At 35.3% G+C, this 23,389-nt stretch overlaps 1 protein-coding gene across 1 annotated transcript in view; it reads left to right on the forward strand.

The window, feature by feature from the left end:
• NUP205 (nucleoporin 205) overlaps positions 1-23,389 on the forward strand; it is an 82,324-nt gene that overhangs the window by 16,102 nt on the left and 42,833 nt on the right. Inside the window, exons 7-22 of the mRNA XM_014839353.3 lie at positions 610-774; positions 5,011-5,186; positions 8,466-8,582; positions 8,765-8,902; positions 10,770-10,920; positions 11,955-12,160; positions 13,231-13,413; positions 14,800-14,850; positions 15,681-15,890; positions 18,615-18,714; positions 19,143-19,280; positions 20,390-20,579; positions 21,340-21,460; positions 21,613-21,694; positions 21,983-22,147; positions 22,482-22,606. Of these exons, the coding sequence (XP_014694839.1) occupies positions 610-774; positions 5,011-5,186; positions 8,466-8,582; positions 8,765-8,902; positions 10,770-10,920; positions 11,955-12,160; positions 13,231-13,413; positions 14,800-14,850; positions 15,681-15,890; positions 18,615-18,714; positions 19,143-19,280; positions 20,390-20,579; positions 21,340-21,460; positions 21,613-21,694; positions 21,983-22,147; positions 22,482-22,606 (2,318 nt within the window). The remainder of the gene's footprint in view (positions 1-609; positions 775-5,010; positions 5,187-8,465; positions 8,583-8,764; positions 8,903-10,769; positions 10,921-11,954; positions 12,161-13,230; positions 13,414-14,799; positions 14,851-15,680; positions 15,891-18,614; positions 18,715-19,142; positions 19,281-20,389; positions 20,580-21,339; positions 21,461-21,612; positions 21,695-21,982; positions 22,148-22,481; positions 22,607-23,389) is intronic.

The raw sequence follows: 23,389 nt of genomic DNA on the forward strand, positions 1-23,389 counted from the left end.
ATTGATGTCAAAGAGTGTACTGCCTATATTCTCTTCTAGAAGACTTACTGTTTCAGGCCTAATCTTTAGGTCTTTGATCCATTTTGAGTTTATTTTTGTGAATGGTGAAAAAGAATGGTCAATTTTCATTCTTTTACATGTGGCTGTCTAGTTTTCCCAGCACCATTTGTTGAAGAGACTTTCTTTTCTCCATTGTAGGCCCTCAGCTCCTTTGTCGAAGATTAGCTGTCCACAGATGTGTGGTTTTATTTCTGGGCTTTCCATTCTGTTCTATTGATCTGTGCATCTGTTTTTGTACCAATAGCATGCTGTTTTGATTACTGTTAGCTTTTTAAAATTTTATTATAGTACACTTATAAAAATCACTGAAAATAATGAAATTAAAATTTAGGATTATTGTCTATTTCCTGTTTCATTTGTAGTTTGTATATAGTTTTTATTGTAGTATACTGTAAAGTAGTGTTCTTTTTGGTATGTGAAACATTAATGTTAATTGGTCATACTTCTTTGATGGGTGTACTCTGATTTTCTGATTTTGGACGTTATTCCTGTATATCAAAAGTGAAAATTTTTCTGCTTTTTAGTATAATGGTCTATTTTTGTTTTCAGATATGATTCATCAACTTCCGCTGTTGACGGAGAAACAATACATTGCAACAATTCACTCTCGCCTTCAAGACTCACAGCCTTGGAAACTGCCTGGGCTGCAAGCCATTGTTAGACTTGCCTGGGCACTGGCATTGAGGGGAATATCTCAGCTACCTGATGTGACAGGTAAATTGATTGTAGACAATTTTACTGTGAGAAACAAAATATCAACATTTAACGGCAGTTTGGAAGGGAGGTCATCTTTGTATATGTATAAGCATGAGCATAGGAAGATATCTAGAGTTGCATTAAATGAAACTTCATATTGTTGTGAAATACAGACTTTTTTTTTCTTGTCTCCTAAAAGAAATTATGTGAAGTATTTTTTCCCTTTCTTGGAGCCAGTCACAATTCTGTTTTAGCTTCTTTTTTTCCTTAAGAGTTTAAAATTTGAAATGACAGTACCACAATATTTTTTTTAATTAAAATTTAGTTTCTTTTTTTTACATTTTTCTTCCTAGTTTTGTTCACGAACTAATTTTTCATACTGTGTCAAATTAAAAACTAGTATTATTTTTAAAGATTTTATTTTTCCTTTTTCTCCTCAAAATCCCCCGGTACATAGTTTTGTATTTTGTTTTTAGTTGTGGGTCCTTCTAGTTGTGGCATGTGGGATGCCACCCCAGCATGGCTTGATGAGCGGTGCCATGTCAGCGCTCAGGATCCGAACCAGTGAAACCCTGGGCTGCTGAAGCAGAGCACACAAACTTAAGCACTTGGCCACGGGGCCGGCCCCTGTTATTATTTTTAAATACAATATATTACAAAAGAGATATTTGGGTCAATCAAGAACAGATGTGGAGGGGCTGGCCCAGTAGTGTAGCGTTCACGTGCTCTGCTTTGGCGGCGCAGGTTCAGAGGTTCAGATCCTGGGTGCGGACCTACGCACTACTTATCAACCCATGCTGTGGCAGGTGTCCCCCACATGAAATAGAGGAAGGTGGGCACGGATCTTAGCTTAGGGCTAATCTTCCTCCAAAAAAAAAAGAACGGTTGTGGAATTCTGGCTTTTAACAGTCTGTTACCCACTCTAGCGTATCGTATTCTGCTGTTTACATTCATGTATTTATCCTACTAATAGTGGTTTACTCTAACAGGATGAGAACTATGCTTTCCTTGTAATTTGGAGCCCAAAGAAATGCCACTTCTGTAGGTTTTTGTGGTAAATATGGAAAAGTTTTATTAAAATTTATAATTCATGTCAATGTTTTCTAGTCTTAGAGTGTCAGCAGATTCCAGTATCTTATCAATCGTATGTTTTCGGAACATTTTGTTCACTAGTGTCATGCTGTTCCCACGGGGTCTGCAGAAAGCTGTTTTTGTTAGGAGTCTTTCTTTGGCCAAGCATTTTCTGTGTTAAAGCTGATGGTTGGTGAATTAGACGTTTACATTCATGTGCAAGTTCTGTTTCTCAACTCTACCCCTTAATTCATTTACAAGTCTTATTTCTGGCATAAAATTACCCTTTAAACTTTTTAAAAATTATTTTTTATTTTTTTAAAGATTTTATTTTTCCTTTTTTTCCCCACAGCCCCTCGGTACCTAGTTGTGTATTTTTAGTTGTGGGTCCTTCTAGTTGTGGCATATGGGATGCTGCCTCAGCATGGCTTGCTGAGCAGTGCCACGTCTGCACTCAGGATTCGAACCAGCGAAACCCTGAGCCACCGAAGCAGAGCATGCGAACTTAACCACTCGGCCACTGGGCCATCCCCCTACCCTTTAAACTTTTAAGTATATGTGACAGTTAATCAAATTCATATACTGTAATTTGCTGTACCATTGCCCTAATCTCAAGAGGCACAGTAGAATATGTTATAGTTTGCTATAGAATAATAGATAAGAATAGTCTAGGAATCCAGACCCTGTTTCAAATCCTAGATCTTTGGCTACTTAATCTCTTTAGTTTTACATGCTTATACCCCTTTATAAGCTTTGATAATTAGGGCTATTATAATGAACATTTTTAAACTATAAGCATTTTTCTATTTGTATTTTAAAAATTGATAGAAAAGAAAAATTATCTTATATTGCAGAAATGGTCATTTCTTGAAATAATCCAGACAAGTTTTAATGAAGATCTCAATTTTGAAAAATTAGTTCCTACTTTCTTCATAGACTTCTGAAAATTTATCAAATATGTTTATTACATTATTTTATAAAAAACGTTTTTAATTTTACTAAAGTTTATAAAATTTTAATGTACTTTTTTAGACATTAAAACTCAATTTACCTTAAGATGTTAATGCTGCTTTATTACCTAAATAGTCTTCAAGAAGTAGTTCTTGAATTGATCATCTTGCAATTTTTTTTTTTTTGAGTTAATGATAGGTTACAATCTTGTGTGATTTCAGTTGTACATTAATGTTTGTCATTCGTGTTGTAGGTGCACCATTTCACCCTTTGTGCCCACCCCCCAGCCCACCTTTCCCCTGGTAGCCACGAATCTGTTCTCTTTGTCCACATTTTTAAATTCCTCATAGATCATCTTGCAATTTTAATTCCACTATTTCTGAATTCAAGTGAAGGTTTGGAATTAATCATTACTGTTATTAATATTTAATTAACATTAATTACTAATTTTAGTAGTCATAATTATTAGTCATAATAAAGAATTGAGAAAATATTTTTTTCTCAAGGAGTTTGTATGGTATGGGTAGATATACAGGCTGTGTTTCAAAATGCAAAACAAAACATAAGCCAGAAAAAACCGCCACTCTTCTGTTTTCCTCTGGTTGAGACTATCCTGGCTTATATCTATTTCTGACTTTCAAGGCAATGAAAATGTATTGTTAGTAGCACACTATGTATTTGATCTCTATGACAGTCAAGCAGAATAAGCTATGTAGCAGTTCTTTTCCAAAGGCAGATTACCACGACATTACCTAGCAATTTTATATTTAAAATTTGAAAGAAGTAATGGACAATGTATTTTTTTTTAATCTTTTTTTTTTTTTTAAGATTTTATTTTATTTTTTTTCCTTTTTCTCCCCAAAGCCCCCCGGTACATAGTTGTATGTTCTTCGTTGTGGGTCCTTCTAGTTGTGGCATGTGGGACGCTGCCTCAGCATCGCTTGATGAGCAGTGCCATGTCCGTGCCCAGGATTTGAACCAACAAAACACTGGGCCGCCTGCAGCAGAGCATGCGAACCTAACCACTCAGCCACGGGGCCAGCCCCTGGACAATGTATTTTTTGATGGAAGGACGTCATCACCTGTGACATATTTTTTACCCAAAAAATTGAATGTAGTTGATCAAGCTTCTCTAGATCAGACTATCCATTTTTAGTATACTCAGAGCACAGGCGAATATATTAAACATACCACTGGACTGCAGTGCCAAACCACGTTGTGGAAAACTCTAGAGGATGAAAGACCCACTGTTTTCAGCAAATACAGGGCAAGGGAAAAATAAAAAAGACGTGGGAGGAGCCTGCAGATGTTTCAGTTAATTACAACGTGTAGAACTTATTTTGATACTGATTCTAGCAAACAATTACGCAAAAGATAAAAAGCAAAAGACGAAACCAAAATATTTCATGACGTTTGTGAGACAATTGTAAATTTGACCATTATCTGTATATTTGATACTGAAGAATTATTTTTTAAGATACGATAATGGTATTGTGTGTGTATGTGGTTTATTCTTTGTGTTTTAAGTATCTTTTTGAGTTGTATACTGAAATACTTATGAGTGAAATGTTAAATTGTCTGGAGTTTGCTTCAGTCTAGTTTAGATGGAGAGGGGGAATGCATGGAGATCTAGATGAAATAAGACTGACCGTAAATGGCTAAAACTGGAGCTAGGTGATGGATATGTGGAGGTTCATTATACTAGTCTTGTCTATTTTTAGATGTCTGAAATTTTCAAAATATAAAGCTAGAAGCATTGCAAGTAGACCAGTGTGTCTTTAGGTTAAGATTCAGTTCTTCAAGTTTTGCTAGTTGTTTACCAAATTAGTAGAGCAACTTAACTGGTCATGTTTTTGGTCTTCACTTGTTGGCTGTGAAGACTTTTTCTGAATGATCTAGTTCATTTCATTGAGATTAAAGCCTTAGGATCATTTTAATATTTTAATAATAGCTCCCTGAGTACATCAGTGTTGCATGATACATCTCTAAAGTAATTTTTTTTATCACTCCTCGTTATTTTGAAGAGCATGTGGTTTTCTAATGTACTTTTTCAGTAATTCTTAGGGGTTTGTGAGTCAGTTATAGTTACACACAGTCTTATTTTGTGCATAGGACGTGCTAGAATGTTGAAAAGAGTTCTGAATTTTGAACCATCAGCAAAGTATTATGAGATATTATAATGTAGTTTAATAACTTTTCCTCCATGTGCTGTTTTTCTAAATATATTTTTAGCACTGGCTGAATTCACAGAAGCAGATGAAGCAATGGCAGAGCTCGCAATTGCTGACAATGTTTTTCTGTTCCTCACTGAATCTGTGGTGGTATCAGAAAACTTCTATCAGGAGGAATTTTATATTCGTAGAATCCATAATCTCATCACAGATTTCCTTGCGCTTATGCCAATGAAGGTAAGTACAATAATGTAGGATGAGTAAAAAGTAGTAGAAGAATTTTATAAAATAATTTAAAACTGATCAATTAACTATGTTTTGACAACTAATAAAATCTTTTATTATAGACTAAAATTTGGCAGCAGTTGTGTTACAGCTTGTTAATTAGTTTGTGATTCATCAAAGTGAAATAAGACCCATTCACTGAGAATAAGCTAAAAGGAAGAAATATTTGACATTGAGAATGGTTTATAATGAGAAAGTAATAGGCAAATGAAAATGCTTCTATGGGTAGAAAATTATTAACCCTATGCCATCCTAGAGATCAATGCTGAGGTAGCTTTATTTAATACTTTTATATGTGATCTGGAAGATATATAGGGAAAAACCTCCAGTTTTATAGATAATTGTTTAGACTCTTAATTATAGTGCATAAATGGGCTTCTGTGTGGATACAGGTAAAGTAACGGATTTAAGAAACTAATGCAAAGGTTAATTTTTCCTTTTTTTTCATGACATGACTAGGTGATGGGCTGCCCACCCCTACTGAGGTTACTTTTGAATAAGGGGCTCGAGCTATAACTTTGATCCAAAAAAGGGTTCTTAGAACCATTTCAGACAGTTCCTACATAGTATATGTTCTGTGTGCCATTTTATGCCAAGGAAGCCCTCAAAGTGATGACAGGAAGTAAATGAGGGTGTAAAGCCCTATGAAACCACCTTTTTTTGTGTATAAAAAAAAGGACCCTGAAAGGCCTATACTTGTATTAGAGTTGTCCAGTTCTGATGCTGTATCTCTTGAACAATAAGGTAAATGGAAAAAGTACCCAGAATGGCCACAATCAAGGAGTTAATTGCTTATTCATTATGTAATGAATCAAGTGTTTTTTGAGTTTCTTCTGTGTTCCAGGTACTATGCTAGGAGTTGTAAAGAAGATAAATAAGTAGAAGCTTCATTCCCTGCCAGCAAGGAATGTATAATCTAGTTGGAGAAATAAGATATACACAGAAAAATATAGGTAGTAAGTAAATGAGAGGTATAGACAGCAAATTACAATGGATTTCTTTAGGCTAAGGATAGCTCACTCAGGACTGGAATTGTCAAGGAGTATTTAACAGATAACTTGAGCCCTCGTCAACCTTGAAGGACTTGATAGATTAACATCACAGAATTTTGGAATAGGAAGAAATCCTTTCATTTTACATTTGTGGAAATGAAGTCTTAGAAAGGTTGAGGCTTAAAGCTTTTCCTAATTATTAGTCTTTAGGACTTTGGTTATGGAAAGATAATGGTCATCTGGAAAGATAAAGGAAGAGAGGGATTTGAATAGACAAAATCATAAATGGCTTGACTAAAGTGAATTTATTCACACAATTCTAGGGTACTAGAATTTCGTTAATAGATATAGTACTATATAGCTTATCTATTTCTTCTTGAATGAATTTTGGTACTTTGTGTCTGTCAATGAATTTGTCCATTTCATTCAGATTATCAAATTGATTGGCATAAAGTTATTCCTGTATTTTACTTTTTATGTCTGTAGGATCTGTAGTGATGTTTCTTCTTTCATTCCTAATGTTGACAATTCGCTCTTTGTTTCTTAATTAACCTGGCTAGAGGTTTATCAGTCTTAATTGATTTTTCCAATGAACAGCTTTTGGTTTCATTGATTTTTTTTTTTTGTATTTTCTTTCACTGTTAGTGATTTCTGACCTTTATTATTTTCTTTGTTTTGCTTAGGTTTAATTTACCCTTAGCATTTAGTTGTTTAAGGTAGAAGCTTAGATTTTGATTTGAAACCTGTCTTTTTCTTAAATATAAACATTTAGTATTATAAATTAGTCTCTAGTTACTGTTTTAGCTGCATCACACAAATTTTGATATATTTTCTTTTTTATTCAATTTAATATATTTTCTAATTTTCCTTGAGACTTATTTTATCAATGGGTTATTTAGAAGTGTGTTGTTTAATTTCCAAATATTTGGGGGACTTCCAGATATCTTTCTGTAACTGATTTCTAGTTTATTTCTGTTGTTGTCAGAGAACATATTTTATAGGATTTCAGTTATGTTAAATTTGTAAAGATTTGTTTTGTGGCCAAGAATATGGCCTATTTTGGTAAATGTTCTATGTGCATGTGAAAGGAATGTATGTTCTGTTGCTGTTCTGGGGAATGTTCTATAAATGTCAATTAGGTAAAGTTGGTTGATGGTGTTGTTCAAGTCTGCCATATCCTTACTGGTTTTGTGTGTACTTGTTCTATTATATATTGGGAGAGGAGTGTTGAAATCTCCAGCTGTAATTGTGGATTTGTCTAGCTTTGTTTTTTTTTTTAAGGGAGAAGTAGTTTCTTATGTCAGTTGGCATTTAGTTGACACAAATATTGTAAGGCAGTGGTTCTTTTTTTTTCTTTTTGAGGACGATTGGCCCTGAGCTAACATCTTTCTCTACTTTATACACGGGATGCCTGCCATAGCATGGCTTGATAAGTGATGCTAGGTCCACATCTGGGATTGGAAACAGAGAACCCCGGGCTGCTGAAGCAGAGCATGCGAACTTGGCCGATATGCGACTGGGCCAGCCTAAGGCAATTGTTCTTTTTTAAAGATTAGCACCTGAGCTAACATCTGTTGCCAGTCGTTTTCTTCTTCTTCTTCTTCTTCTTCTCCCCAAAGCCCCCCAGTACGTGGTTGTATATTCTAGTTGTAGGTCCTTCTTGTTGTGCTATGTGGGATGCCGCCTCAGCATGGCCTGATGAGCAGTGCCATGTCCCCTCCCAGGATCAGAACCAGCGAAACCCTGGGCCGCCGAAGTAGAGCACACAGACTCAACCACTCGGCCATGGGGCTGGCCCCCCAAGGCAATGGTTCTTAACCAGGCTTATGATGTCCCCTAGAGTGTGTTTGGGAAATGAGTGGGGCCAGTTTTGCTTGTTACATTGACTGTAGTGGTGTTATTGGTAGTTAGTAGGTAGTTCCAGAGATGCTAAACATCTTGCAGTGTTCAGGATTATCCAACCCAGTGAAGAAATGGCCTGCCCAAAATGTCAGTTATTGAGAAACCCTGTTGTTAAACTCAACTGATCTATAGTGGAAAACGCATTGAAACTTTAAGATATTGTAAATTATAGATAATAACGTTGCAATAAAACTAGTATATTTCTTCACATCATTAAAGTGGAATAAATAAACAATGTTTTTCTTTTATATATCTCTTGTAGACAGTTGTCTGATTTCCTGATTATGAATACATATAATAAGTTTACATATTAAGCCATATGTAATAAATTTAACAGGTGAAGCAGTTGAGGAATCGGGCAGATGAAGATGCTCGAATGATTCACATGAGTATGCAGATGGGTAATGAACCCCCCATTTCACTTAGAAGGGATCTGGAACACTTAATGCTCTTGGTAAGCCATTCTATTGGATGGATTGTCATCTTCCTCCTTCCATTATTTTTTCCCTAACTTTGGAAAATTTCTGGTCTAATATCTTAAATATACAAGTGAGTTCAATAAAAATGTAAAGTTTTATTTAAAACTAATTTTTGAGTTATAAGCTTTTTTCCACAATCTTTGTTTACTCTTTGCAGATTGGTGAGCTATATAAAAAGAACCCTTTTAATTTGGAGCTTGCTCTAGAATATTGGTGTCCCTCAGAGCCTCTTCAGACTTCCACTATCCTGGGCTCTTACCTTGGGGTGGCTCATCAGCGACCCCCTCAACGCCAGGTGAGCTCTTAGTTTTTCTACTTTTATACTCTGGGACAGTAATTGGGAGTCTTGAAAACTTGAAAAATGTCATTTCCTGATGTTATTGCTATTAACACAAATAAACGCCAGTGTAATTTTTAGACATTTATACTTTTTCCTTTTGTTTAAGGAAATTTGAAACTCTTAAATTTAAGTTCTGATCATTTTGGAGTTTATGTAGTCAGCCTTTTATTAGATACTAATATGTGTCGAATCATTAGAGACAGAAAGGTGTCCTCTTTCTGAGTTACTTATTTGAGCTATGGTATTATTTATTGGCATTAGTCTGTCCTCTACAGGCATGGCAATAACTACTATCCGTTATTCTTGGCGAGTTGGGGAAGGTAGGAGAGGTACAAGTACTAGAGGAAAAGGCCTAGGTGTTCTAATTGATGACAAAATGCCTGTGAGTCTGTAGGAAAAAGTCCATTTTCTATCCTATATTGACTGAAGTATGGTATGTAGTAGCTAATAAGACGGATTACCATATCTGTCTTCATCTTTTTTGGGATTTTCTGTTCTAGAAGCTTTCACGTTATATAATTTTCTCTTATAGTAGAATCTAACTAAGAGTAGACAGTTTTTTTTTTTAACTGTATTTCTTACATTTATTGTTCCACTTTTTTCCCCATTTAAAAAATGTTTTGGAGAAAGATTTATTAAAAATTTTTTAAAGATTAACAAAATACCTCTATTATGAAAGTTTTCAAACATATGGAAGAGAGAAGAGTTATAATGAACAATCAACATCTTAATTTAACTGCTATTAACATCTTGCCATGTTTGCTGCTTCTACTACTATAAATTCTACTACTTTTATTTTGCTGAGGCATTTTAAAGTAAATTATAGGGAGCTTGACGTTTTACCTCTCGGTTGAGTTTATATCTCTTAAAAATAAAGGATATTTTTCTATATAATCACAAAACTGTTGTTATACTTATTAGGTTTAACAATAATTTCCAGAGATGTGTACATTTTCAGTTCTGAGTTCTAACTAATTAGTCTGAATAGTATTTTTGGTTGTTGATAATAGATTAAAGGTATAAGCAAGAGAAAAGGAAAAGGTACAAAGTGGACTTATGAAACAAGAGTATTGGTGAGGACACAAAGCAGAATGTTTAGGTTACTATCAAAAATTCTTTTGGGGCCAGCCCCGTGGCAGAGTGGTTGAGTTTGCGTGCTCTGCCATGGCGGCCCAGGGTTTTGCCGGTTCGGATCCTGGGCATGGACATGGCACCAGTCATCAGGCCACGCTGAGGTGGCGTCCCATGTGCCACAACTAGAAGGACCCACAACTAAAATACACAACTATATACTGGGGAGGATTTGGGGAGAAAAAGCAGAAAGAAAAAAAAGATTAGCAACAGTTTTTAGCTCAGGTGCCAATCTTAAAAAAAAAAAAATGCTTGCACCATACAAAAAAAAAATTCTTTCAAGTTTCTAGTTCTTCAAACTAAATTTGACTGGAATTTAGGAACTCCGAGTTCTAGGAACTCTGAGTTCTAGGTGTATCTTTGAATTTGCTGATTAATTTTAGATGAGTAAATTTCTTCAATTGTTCTTCAGTGAGCATGTGAGTAGTCTTATGTTTTGTCACATTGAGATGTTTTTAAAACAATGTACTTTATGTTCGCAAAGATATTCTATAATTGCATTAAATTGCTAATGACAGGCTTGAAAATGCAATTTCTTGTAGATAGAATACCAGATTATTTTGTCTTTGGGGGGATTGAATCAGAGCACTTAATTAGTTTTAGTCCATATATAGTCTTCATCAGTTAGTCCAATATTGGCTTAAAGTTAAGATATGCTTTATGTAAACTATTGGTTTTTTCTTTGTTTCAGGTTGTCTTGTCAAAATTTGTTAGGCAAATGGGTGATCTGTTGCCTCCAACTATTTATATTCCTTATTTGAAAATGCTCCAGGGATTGGCCAGTGGGCCCCAGTGTGCCCACTACTGTTTTAGCCTGCTCAAAGTCAATGGTAGTAGTCATGGTAAGAAAAATCTGAATATTGTCTAAGTTTGTTGTGACGTTCTTGAGTTCCGTATCCCCCTGTCTATCAAAGAATATTGGTTATTTGTGCTAAGTTCAACCAGGGCTATAAATTATTTTCATAATGGGGAAAGCAGCACACCAGTGGCTTTATGTACATTGATATCTTGATTATGATCTCACAGATTGGGGAATTTTACTATCTGCTTTCTAAAATACATTTTAGTTTAAGAAATCAGAATTGATATACATAAATTTTCAAGAACACATCTGGTGCTCCAAACAAAATATATATACTCTTGCCACCTAAGTTTGATTTCTTTAATTTATCTTCATAGTACTTGTTTTCTAAATTTCGGTTCTCATAGTTTTTCTTTGGACCCTCTCCCAATTCCTCATTTAATTTTCAGACTTGAGTCTGCTTAAACCAAAAACACTGTGAAAAGGGAAGAGAAAGAAATATTTATTAAACATCTGCTTTGTTAGGTAGATATTATTACTTTCATTTTTACATGTGGGGAAACTGAGGTTTAGAGAAGTTAAGTAATTTACCCAACATCACAAGTGCTTGGGGAACCATGATTGGAACTGAGATCTGCCTGGTTCCTAGGCCAGTGTTTTGACTACACTATCAAGGCTTGCTTGTCTTGGATTCTGTGCTTTTGCTCCCAGTGCTTGGTATGCAATGGAGTAGTACAATTTACAAATCTAGACTGTAGTTTCTCTCTTTGGGAATTTAAGCTCAACATGTGGGAACTATTCAGCAGGAAAAGCAGCCTTGTACACTTACTTGACAACACAGAGAACTCTCCTGGATGTGAAGTAGGTAACTGATGTCCAAAGTAATTTACCTTTATTTTTACATAGGCACCACTCATTCTTGGCCCTATGGAAAAATTAATCCATTTTCAGCACACTGCTTATCTAGGACAAAGGCAAACAGAGTTTATTGTTTTAAATTTATTTTCTTCCTCTGTTTCCAAGGAAATGCTTAGACATTTTTGAAAGAAAATTCTGTGCTATGTTTCTTTACAGTTGAAAATATTCAGGGAGCAGGTGGAAGTCCTGTTTCTTGGGAACATTTCTTTCACTCCTTAATGCTTTACCATGAACACCTCCGGAAGGACCTTCCGAGTGCAGATAGTGTCCAGTACCGTCACCTTCCTTCACGTGGCATCACCCAGAAGGAGCAAGATGGATTGATTGCTTTTTTACAGCTCACATCTACCATCATTACTTGGGTAGGTAACTCATCCAGAGCATGAGAGAGTATAATTTTGTTTGTATTCCAGCACAGTGGCATAAAGAATATTATTAATTAAAAAGAAAAGTTATTTACCAAAATACTCTTTTTTTCTCTCCTTACACCAAATATCTTACCTGCCACTACCGGATTGGTCTTTGTAAAAAACATTATTTTCGTTACATAATTTCCTCCCTCAGAAATCTCTTCTAGTTGTTTCTTTTCTAGAGCAAAGATAAGTTGCTCAGTCTGACATTCTCTCTGAAGGATAGGAATGGTGTCTTCTAACTTTTTGGTTTTTCCAATAACGTTTAACTTTATTATACATCGAAACATAAAGTTAGTAATTATTTCTCATTGAATTAAAATAGAGTAATACTTGATACTGTATGTGTGTGTATATACATATCCATTTTTTTCTCAGAAAAGGACAAGATATTTATTCGTTCATATATTACATTACAGTAAAATATATTACGTTGTTGCAGGAAGGATTTAAAGTGTCTAGATAAGATTTATGTGATCGTGGCAGACCATTTATCTCTGTTTTTATGTATTATTTTCCATGCTTAGAGCTGTAAAAAATAATTCTACAAAGGCTATTTCTCCTCCGTTCTTTTTTTTTTTTTTTTTTTTTTTTAGATTTTTTTTTATTTTTTCCTTTTTCTCCCCAAAGCCCCCCGGTACATAGTTGTGTATTCTTTGTTGTGGGTTCTTCTAGTTGTGGCATGTGGGACGCTGCCTCAGCGTGGTCTGATGAGCAGTGCCATGTCCGCGCCCAGGATTCGAACTAACGAAACACTGGGCCGCCTGCAGCGGAGCGCGCGAACTTAACCACTCGGCCATGGGGCCAGCCCCTCTCCTCCGTTCTTTACATTGACTGAGCCTGTGACTGGATTTGACCCACTGGGAGACTTCAAGCACAAGTCATAGGCTTATCTTTGCTTTAGTATGTATTAAGCCTAGAATACTCAGTATAAGTGCTAGCAATTTAGATGACTGTTGGTCATTTTCCTTAGCTTTTAAAACTGGAAAGTCTTTCTTGTCCATTTTGTGTTCAATTCTCAGAGTGAAAATGCTCGTCTGGCACTCTGTGAGCATCCTCAGTGGACGCCTGTTGTGGTGATCCTGGGACTCCTGCAATGCAGTATTCCCCCTGTTCTAAAAGCTGAACTACTGAAGACACTTGCAGCTTTTGGAAAATCTCCTGAAATTGCTGCTTCCCTCTGGCAGTCATTGGAATACACTCAGGTAGTGTTATGAGCTCTTATTTATATTATTACAGTTTGGAAAGTGAGACTTTATAATAGAAGCAAGAACATCCAATTTGAAACTTGTAGTATACCATAAACTTCCCACTTGGAAAGTTAAGGTTTTGGTACCGAGCATAACATCAGAAAGTAAGCTTGGGTTTTTCTCTTGGATCTGTTGACAACTTCATTAGGTTACTGGAGATTGGTTCTTCTCTTAAGACTTTGTTTTTCAGTGTCTGTAAGATATTAATAAGTGGACAGAACTCCTCAACTCTCTCTTTGAGACCAGGCTGATAGAAGCCTTCAGAAGTCATCTGTCCTCATTACATGTGGGGAATGCCTGTTTTTCTTTTCTGCTTCTCCCTTCTGCACCCTTCCTGACCCATACCAGAAGAGTGAACTATCAACTTCTCTTTCTTTAGATATAAGAACTATTGGAATTTTTCTGTCAATCTATAGTTACTCTATATGTGGTAAAGTAAAAGAGGAAAAAGAATGTGCTCTATAGAGCTATCTCTAGGAAAATGGTTAGATGGAATGTGTTTGTCTTAGAAATAATGCAACATAAGGAAGCCTGTGATTCGAATGCATTCATAGAAGCAACCTTTTTGAAGGAGTATTCTAGTTATTTTCTAACATATGTGTCCTGAAGATGTTAATGATACTTTATTAAAAAAGCAAAAATTAAGGGAGTTGATATGTGCTGAGAGGCCGAGCCACTTTTTGTTTAGTATCGATACTTTATTTTTTCATTCGTGAAGTGTATCAGTACTTGTCAGTGTTCTAAGTGCTTAGTTCTTCTTTATACCTAAGATGAAATGTGACTGGGTTTAGATTATTTCTATCTTTAGAGCAATACTTTTTTTAAAGGATTCCACCTAATAGTATATTCTCAACTTGCAAGATAGTTAAGTAAAATGACATTAAGTATAGTTAATTATGCCCCTAGCAAGGTCAGGACAGAACATCTTAACTCAAACTTCTGCCCACATAAGAAACCTGTTCTTAACAAATTTACTTCTTGGTTTTCTGGTGCCAGCAGAACAGTGGGTTGTAAACAGATCAGTGCCTTGAATACTGGTGAGATTTCATCTCATAAATCCTTTCAAGCTTCATTTCTAGAATATCTGAGAGGAAATTTGCTGGAAACATATCCTGTGTGCACTTAGAAATTACTAGTTTTCTGAAGCCTGGATAATTAGAAGTTCTACCTGAACCTGAGACAATTGCTAATGAAAATCCATCAGACTTCTCGCTTGTCATTTCTAATTGACATTGTAAGATGTGTGGATGTGGTGGGTAAGGCATGACTGTTATATTGCAGAGCCACTGCTTTTCCTTGTTGAATGAGGAGTGCTCCTAACATCTCATTCTTATTTTTAAGATACTTCAGACCGTAAGGGTTCCAAGCCAGAGGCAAGCTATTGGTATTGAGGTAAAGTTTTCCTTTTAGTTTAAATGCTATATTCACATGATAAAAAGACTAAGAAAAATTATCTTACCCTCTTAAGTTCCTGTAATTTTCAAATTTAACATATTTTCGTTTGAAGGGTTTTCTGATCAGTATTGAAATGGAAATGAAACTTTTTATGAAAAGAACCAAAATACCTTAGGTTTCAGAGTTGGAAAAGGATGTTAGTTACGTGGCAGCCATCCAAACTGAAAGTTTGGTTTGAACTCAATTTAATTAGGTTACTTGGGTCAACCTGAGGTACGAATTTACATGTTTTAGTTTCTTCTCTCTGTCTCTGCTCCCTCTTTTTCTTTTTTTTTTTTTGAGGAAGATTAGCCCTAAGCTAACTACTGCCAATCCTCCTCTTTTTGCTGAGGAATACTGGTCCTGAGCTAACATCCATACTTTATACGTGGGATGCCTACCACAGCATGGCTTGCCAAGTGGTGCCATGTCCACACCTGGGATCCGAACCGGCGAACCCTGGGCCACTGAGAAGCGGAATTGCGCACTTAACCGCTGCACCACCCAACAGGCCCTCCCTCTCTCTTTTTTAAAGAAACACATAAGATTTATATTTTTTATTTAAAGTTGGGAACAATATGTGGGAATTTTAAATTCTTCCATCCGATTGATCTAGATTCATATAATACTTCTGTGTCTTTTCCTCTAAATGAAAAATGGTAATATCTGTTAAGTGTCTTTTGTTGTGATATTATTAGCAATATTAATGAGTTAATGTCTGCAAAATGTTTTGCGCTTTATAGCTGATAGTTGTATATTACTAAATTTTCTTTATTTTTCTTTGGAAGGTTGAACTAAATGAAATAGAATCGCGGTGTGAGGAATACCCGTTGACTCGGGCCTTTTGCCAGCTTATTAGTACCCTGGTGGAGAGCTCATTTCCTTCTAATCTGGGCGCTGGACTGCGGCCCCCTGGCTTTGACCCTTATTTGCAGTTCCTTAGAGATTCTGTGTTTCTCCGATTCCGCACAAGAGCTTACCGGAGAGCAGCTGAAAAGGTTATGTTCAGAGAAAAACTTTTTTCTCTTTATTCCTTTATTGCTGCTTTTTCTTTCATTAAAAGTATAAGATGCTATAAATTCATTTTAGCTTTTGAAAGGTAGTAAAATTTATAGTCTTGATACTGAAATGTCCATGGTCTGATTAGTTTATATGCATCAAAAACATAAATTTGCACATTAAAACCAAAGCACTGACTTTTTTAGTGATCAGTAATTTAACTGATATGAATTCATAGTCATTCAGATCCTTAATTGAACACATTTTGACCAAAATTGAACCAAAAATGTTACACCTTTGTCAGTTGAAAACACTATCCTTTAATGGGATGATTTAGATTAGGGATTGAAACAAATTTAAACTTGCACACCAATTTCTATTGATTAATAGCACTTCTGGGTTGTGGATTCTTGGCTTAGAGGGAAAGCATATTATGATCTATTAGGTATGGATGCTATGGATGGATAGAAGCTGAGGGAGCGCTGACATTTATGTACATATTTGCTCTGGTTGCAACACACTCACAACTGAGTTTATCGTGTATATCATCGTATGTAATTCCAATATTACTGGGAGGCAGGTACTATTAATATTCCCATTTTACAGATGGAGGCTTAGCAAGGTTAAGGAACTTGCCTAAGGTCCAGGACCAGGATTTGAACCTAGGTCTCTGATTCCAGATCCAAGCTCATAACCGCTAAGCTATGTAAGAGACCCTTCCAGGTTCTGACGTAATTCACTTTAGTCTATAATACTGTTTACTACCTCACAGAATACCCTTGGATGTATCTTGTAGAGACATTTCTGCTTTATTTTTATAGTTTGCTGTTTTCGAACCTGTTGGGTTTATTTGTTGTTGTATTAGCGATTATAGAAATAATTTAGTTCATGCTAATTTGGGACAATTAGGAAAATATAGAAAAATATAAGAAGAAGTTATATCACCCATAATCCTATTGCCAAAGGAAGGATAACTATTTCTAATCTTTTTCCTATGCATATATACTTAAATTGAGATAATTAGTTACATTAATTTGTATCCTTTTTTGGCCACTAAACATAGTATCATGAGGATTTTTTTCATGCCATTAAAAGATTCTTTGAAAACAATCTCTTTAATGACTGCATAATCATTACTTGTATCTAGCATAGTGTTTTTATTCATTACCCTATCATTGAACATAATTTGTTTCTAATAGTCCCAATTAACTAAAGTTCATTTTTTGTCAATTGCTTTATAAGTTTTGCTTCTCAGGTAGTAAAAATAAACGCTGAAGGGGTATACGTTTTATTTAAGCCTTAGAATTACCTCGTTAACATATATTTCCTTATTGGGTGAAAATAGTAACAGAACTATGCCTTATTCATAAGTCATTTCAGATGAATAATGGCTGCTGATAATTTCGATCTCTTCAAAGTGTTCTGGTACTTTTTTGCATTTGTTTTAAATATCCTATTTGTCTTTTCTTAAAAAGGTCATTATGACCCAAGTGTTCAGAGGTTAAGTCACCATGTTCTTTCCTGGTGTTATTTTGCACCCGTGCGCATCTACATTTCAAGTGCTGCTGCTTTCCCCGGCTACCAGTGATTTCAGTTCCACACGACACATTTACCCTAAGAAATTCTCCCTCAATTTTGTGAATTTATTTCACTTGAAAGTGTTCTTCAGGTTTAACTTGTATCACTAGATTTTAGAGCACTAAAACTGTGATTTGGATTGAGATAAATAACAGTGTTAGAGGCAGTGTATATATTTATCAACTCTAAAATCCAACATTATGTGGTGCGAAACCTTGTTTATTTAAATAAGTGACCTTAAAAATTTTGCAAAATATGGAAAAGTGAATAATTTAAAAATAATAATTAAAAAATCACACTGTATAGTCCCAATTCCCAAAGTTAGCCTTGATAAAATTATGTGCAGTGGAAATAATGATTTTAAAAACCATCCTGTCAACGGTTACCATACTCAGCCTTATTAAAATTCTATGCAATGGATTTTTTAAACAAAACTCTAATTTCACTGTACATTTTTGTATGTTTTTCCTTTGGCATAATTATTTTTCCTTGTTGTTGCATAGCTTTTAAAAGTATTTTTAACAAAGAGGTGATAATGGGGTCATTTGGGGCAAGCCTACCAATGATTGTGTCTTCTTAATTTCTTTGGCTAGAGCCATGGGATAGAACGCTGTTCTGGGAATTAGAAGGCCAGGGCTTGACTTCCAGTACATTTGCTGCCAAACTTTATGGTCTTGGGGAATCATTCATTGCTCTCAGCTTCACTTGATTCACCTGTGAAATAAGGGCGATTAGATGAGATGATGTCTCAGATAATTTCCAGCTGAGATTCTTAGAGAACATTATGAAATATTTGACACTTTGGAGAAGTGTCCAAATCTGGTGTTATTTAATTATAAATTGAATATGACTAGATTTACTAAGTGCTTTAGATTTGTGAATGAAGCCCAAATATCTGCTATAGAAATGTTTCTTTAAGAGTAATGCTTTTACAAATGTTTTACCTTGAAAAATTAGCCAATATGTTATCATTTAGCAAAATAAAGCAAAATGAATTGGGATTTCTATAGTGCTTATCATAAATTAATAAAGTAGACAAGGGACTTCACTCATTTTCTGGAGAAAAGTGGGAGGAATAAAAAGCCTAGGAAGGCTATCACCTTGGGCTATTTTATTGTTACTGAAATATTTGTGTCTTTCTGTAGTGGGAAGTTGCTGAGGTTGTTTTGGAGGTGTTTTATAAATTGCTCAGAGATTATGAGCCTCAACTCGAAGATTTTGTAGACCAGTTTGTGGAGCTACAAGGTAATTTAATTCTGTTACTTTCAAACAAAATGTTGGCTATTTATAAAGCTATTTATAATTTATAAATTATGTGAGATATAAATTATTTCTAAGTTTATAAATTAAATTAGAATTTAATCTTTCTTGTTGCATTGTTTTAGTCATTTTAATTGTTCTGAGCAAGAGGAAATAAAGTAAAATTTTACTGAATGGAAGACAAGGACACCACTTTAGAGATTCTTTAATGAGTTAACATATAACAGGTGACTAACTGCTATGAGCAGATCAGCCCTTTTGGGAATTACCACTGTATATACAGTTTGTATCATTGTCTCTAAATTGAAACTTGCCTTCCATTTAATTTACAAGTCTCATACATTTCATATAAACCAAGGATGTGACAAAAATACTAATTCACCATCTCCTGGACTATGTTATGTTCTATTTAGGAGAAGAAATCATAGCCTATAAGCCACCAGGATTTAGTCTGATGTATCATCTTCTGAATGAGTCACCAATGTTGGAGCTTGCTCTTAGTTTACTGGAAGAAGGCGTGAAGCAGCTTGATACCTATGCCCCTTTCCCTGGTATGTACCTGAGTGCCTTCATGTCTTGAAAACAGTGTTGATATTTTTATCTTCTGTAAACTGGGGGTTTGAAACAAATGATCTCTGAAGCTCTTTTTCACTGTAAGATTCTCTCTCTCTATCAACAGTGGTATTTTCAGTGAATCATACAGTAAAAGTATATTAAAAGTGAAACAGACTAAAACACAGGCTCTCACTATAACTGTCTCACTGCAGGGTCTTTTATACGTAATTATATCTTTCTTTCACTTTAATAATCTTTAACATGCCTACATTTAAATCTAAGTACTTTTTGTTTTGTTTTCCATATAGTATTTGTGAAAGTACTTACTGTAGGGCCTGATGCATAGTGTTCAGTACATTTCATTTAATATCATTATTACTACTAATTATTATCATTTATTGAATACTTACTATGCATTTGGTGCTTTTAAAACCACATTACATGTGTTAACACATTTAATCTGTACAAAAGCCCTATGTGATAGATACTGTTATTTCCAGTTAACAAATAAAGAAATTGATGCACAAAAAGGTTTCATATCTTTCCCCAGTAAGTGTCAGGGCTTGGTTTGAACCTAGCAGTTTGGCTCCAGAGCCCATGTATTTTAAATTTCAATGGAGGGATTATAGGTGATCCTTGTTTATATTTTCAGCTTCTTTATTTTCCAGAGTGTGTATGTATTACTCTAAATCAGTTTCTCAGCCTGGGCACCATTGACATTTTGGGCCGAATAATTCTTTGTTGTGGGGGCCGTCCTGTGCGTTGTAGGCCTCTACCTACTAGAGGCCTGTAGCATTTCCCCAGTTGTGACAACCAAAAGTGTCTCTAGACATTGCCAAATGTCCTCTGGGAACAGAATCACCCCCATCTGAGAACCATTGCTCTAAATAATCAGGGTAAAGATATAAGAAAAATAATCGAGAAGCCATTGCATAAAAGTAATCATGACTTGCAAGGTTGAGCAGTTTTGTGTAGTTGCTGCTGAAAGTTTGAAAACTTGAGGGCTTTTTGAGCCTAGAATTTGTCCTTTATCTTGCTTTCCTAAGAAGTGACTGAGTTTCTAAGATTCATATAGAACTTTCTAACTTCAATTTTGGGTTTATAGGGAAGAAACACTTGGAGAAAGCAGTACAGCATTGCCTTGCACTTCTCAATCTTACTCTACAGAAGGAAAATCTGTTTATGGATCTTCTGAGAGAGAGTCAGCTGGCTCTCATAGTCTCTCCTTTAGAACAGCTGCTGCAGGGAATCAATCCCAGAACTAAGAAGGCTGATAATGTGGTGAATATTGCCAGGTAAGTTACATTTGTAGGTAGAAAAATAATGAATCAGATGGGCATTCTGGCTTTGATTTCCAAATCTAGTCAGATCCCTCATGCAGTGCTTTGGGGGGGGTGGGGCGGGGCTCATTTTGTTCTTGCCTTCTTCAGCTCCACAGAACCTTAAAGGTTCTTTTTCTTCCTAATTTACTCTATGTCCTAAACATTTCTAAGTGTAAAATGACATAATATTGTTTGTCTTATGTCGGGGAATTGGATGTTTGGATGATATAGAGGATAGGGCTTGGGAGCAAACTTTTTCCTGTATATATCCTAGCTTCTGGTGGTTTGCTAGCTATGTTTGCTGTTCCATGACGTGTAGAAGCATCTTCCTGATCTCTGCCTTCAGCTTCACATGGCATTCTCCCTGTGTGTGTGTGTGTGTGTGTGTGTGTGTGTGTGTCCCCAAATTTCCCCTTTTTATAAAGATGCCAGTCACTGGATTAGGGCCCTCCCGAATGACTTGCTCTTGACTTGATTGGCTACATCTCCAAAGACCCTACTTCCAAATAAAATTACTATGGGTTCAGATATCAACATATGAATTTTGGAGGAACGTGATTCAACTCATAATAGGGTGTATCTGGTTAGAAGGGGAAAGCTTTGTCTAATTTACCCAATAGTGCATATGGGTAGGAGAAGCACTGGTTCTAAATGTTCTTTATTGAGAATAGTGAGAAGCCAAAAGGTTCATCACATTGTTCCTCAAATCCTCAAATGTTTTCTTGTTTTGAAGATATCTCTATCATGGCAATACTAATCCAGAACTGGCTTTTGAAAGTGCCAAGATCCTCTGCTGTATCTCTTGCAACTCCAACATTCAGATAAAATTGGTTGGAGATTTCACACATGACCAGGTAACTGATTTTGTTGTTGTTGTTGTTATTTTTTGGTGCATTCTGAGCACGTACAGAAGTCACAGTGTCTATGGAGAAATCTTATTCTTGTTTGTGGAAAAATTCTCTGAGAATAAGTGTATAAGTTGTCATTTTTAAAATCTTTGATTCAGAGTGTAAGTCAGAAGCTGATGGCTGGGTTTGTGGAGTGCTTGGATAGTGAAGATGCAGAAGAATTTGTACGTCTGGAAGAGGGTATGTTTTAGACAAACGTATATATTTTTTACTTTATGTAAATTCTTAATATAAGGAAAACTGTTAACTGTCTAGTGGTGATATGAGAAATTTGAGAATTTTCTAGCCTAACTGTTTAGAGCTTTTGGGAAACCCTGTAAACAAATCCGAACTCAATATCATGGCTAATTAGGTAAACTGAAACTAAAGAGAACATGGAAATTTGGAATACAAGTTTTATATTTTTAAATTTGACTTATGTTAACTTTTTATTGTTTTGTAATTTTGTTTTGTGATTTCCACATTAAGGATCAGAACTTGAAAAGAAATTAGCTGGAATCCGTCATGAAACAAGAATCCACATCTTGAATCTTCTTATCACCTCTCTGGAACGCAATCCACCCAATCTTGCTCTCTATCTGTTGGGCTTTGAATTGAAGAAACCTGTCAGTACCACAAACCTACAAGATCCAGGTATAGCCATAAGACACACAGGCATTTATTTCTTTTCATATTTATGTAGCTAAATGGTCATTTATTGAATTCTTGGCTCATGGGATAATTAATGAAAGAAATAAATAATGTATGAAAGGTAATCTAATGTAATGGGTCGACCTTTAGGACTTAGATCAAGTCTGGACACACTAAGCTTTAGAAAATTAGTCTTTATCAATTTTCTGTATCAATATTTGAAAGAATATTTACAGTAAGCATATATTTATGGAGTTTAACTTTTGTAAAGGTATTTTAAGGTTTTTAATGCAGAAGTTTTAAAAGAAAAGTTGAATTTCCTTTTGATTTCATGTAGGAGTGTTAGGTTGCCCTCGGACATGCCTTCATGCCATCTTAAACATCTTGGAGAAAGGAACTGAAGGGAGAACAGGCCCGGTGGCAGTGAGAGAATCTCCTCAACTCGCTGAGCTGTGTTACCAGGTATATAGGAGGCTGCACTTTGTAACGCTTAATAGAAGGAACTTAACTAGAGACTTCAATACACCACAGATACGAAAGTATAACAAGACCGAGTTGAAATGGGTTCATTTTGTAATTTGACCAGTCTCACTTATAGATAAAATCCATAAAGCACAAACCCCAAGATCCTATAGATCTACAGATCCTATATGTTGATCACCTAAAAAGTGAGGGAAATTGGATTTTTGTGATGCACTTCGACCAGATAATGTAGAGACTTTCCAATGATGCTGTGTTTCAAGTTGTTTCTTTTTGGTGGAGAGGGTAGTGAATTTGGGTCAGAAGACCTCTGGTTCCTTTCTCTGCCCCTTAACTAGCTAAGTCACCTTGGGCATGCCATGAAACTTCCCTGAGTTTTTTTAATCTGTGAAAGGGTCTGTTTTGAGACTTAAATGAGAATGTAAGGATGTAAGTGAAAGCAGTTTTTAAGAATCACGTCAATTATGCAGCCCTATACATATATGTAAAGTGGTAGAAAGTCAAATTAGTGTAAAGGTTAAACTGTAATGAGAACTTTTGTTTTACTTGTGTTTGTTTCTTGTTTTATTCATTTTATATGTATTTTAAGATTTAGGCTTTATAAGATAAGCCTGATTTCTCAATTTAAATGACACCCTGCTTCAATTTTCATGATAAGAAATGTATCAACTTCTAGTAACGTAGAAATTTTTCTTTGTTATTTTCCTGTTTTTCTTTTTGTGATTCTTTACTATTTTCTTTTGCCCCTTGGTTGTCCAAATAGCC

Source organism: Equus asinus, chromosome 1, assembly GCF_041296235.1.
Source record: "Equus asinus isolate D_3611 breed Donkey chromosome 1, EquAss-T2T_v2, whole genome shotgun sequence".
Classification (NCBI taxonomy): Eukaryota; Metazoa; Chordata; class Mammalia; order Perissodactyla; family Equidae; genus Equus; species Equus asinus.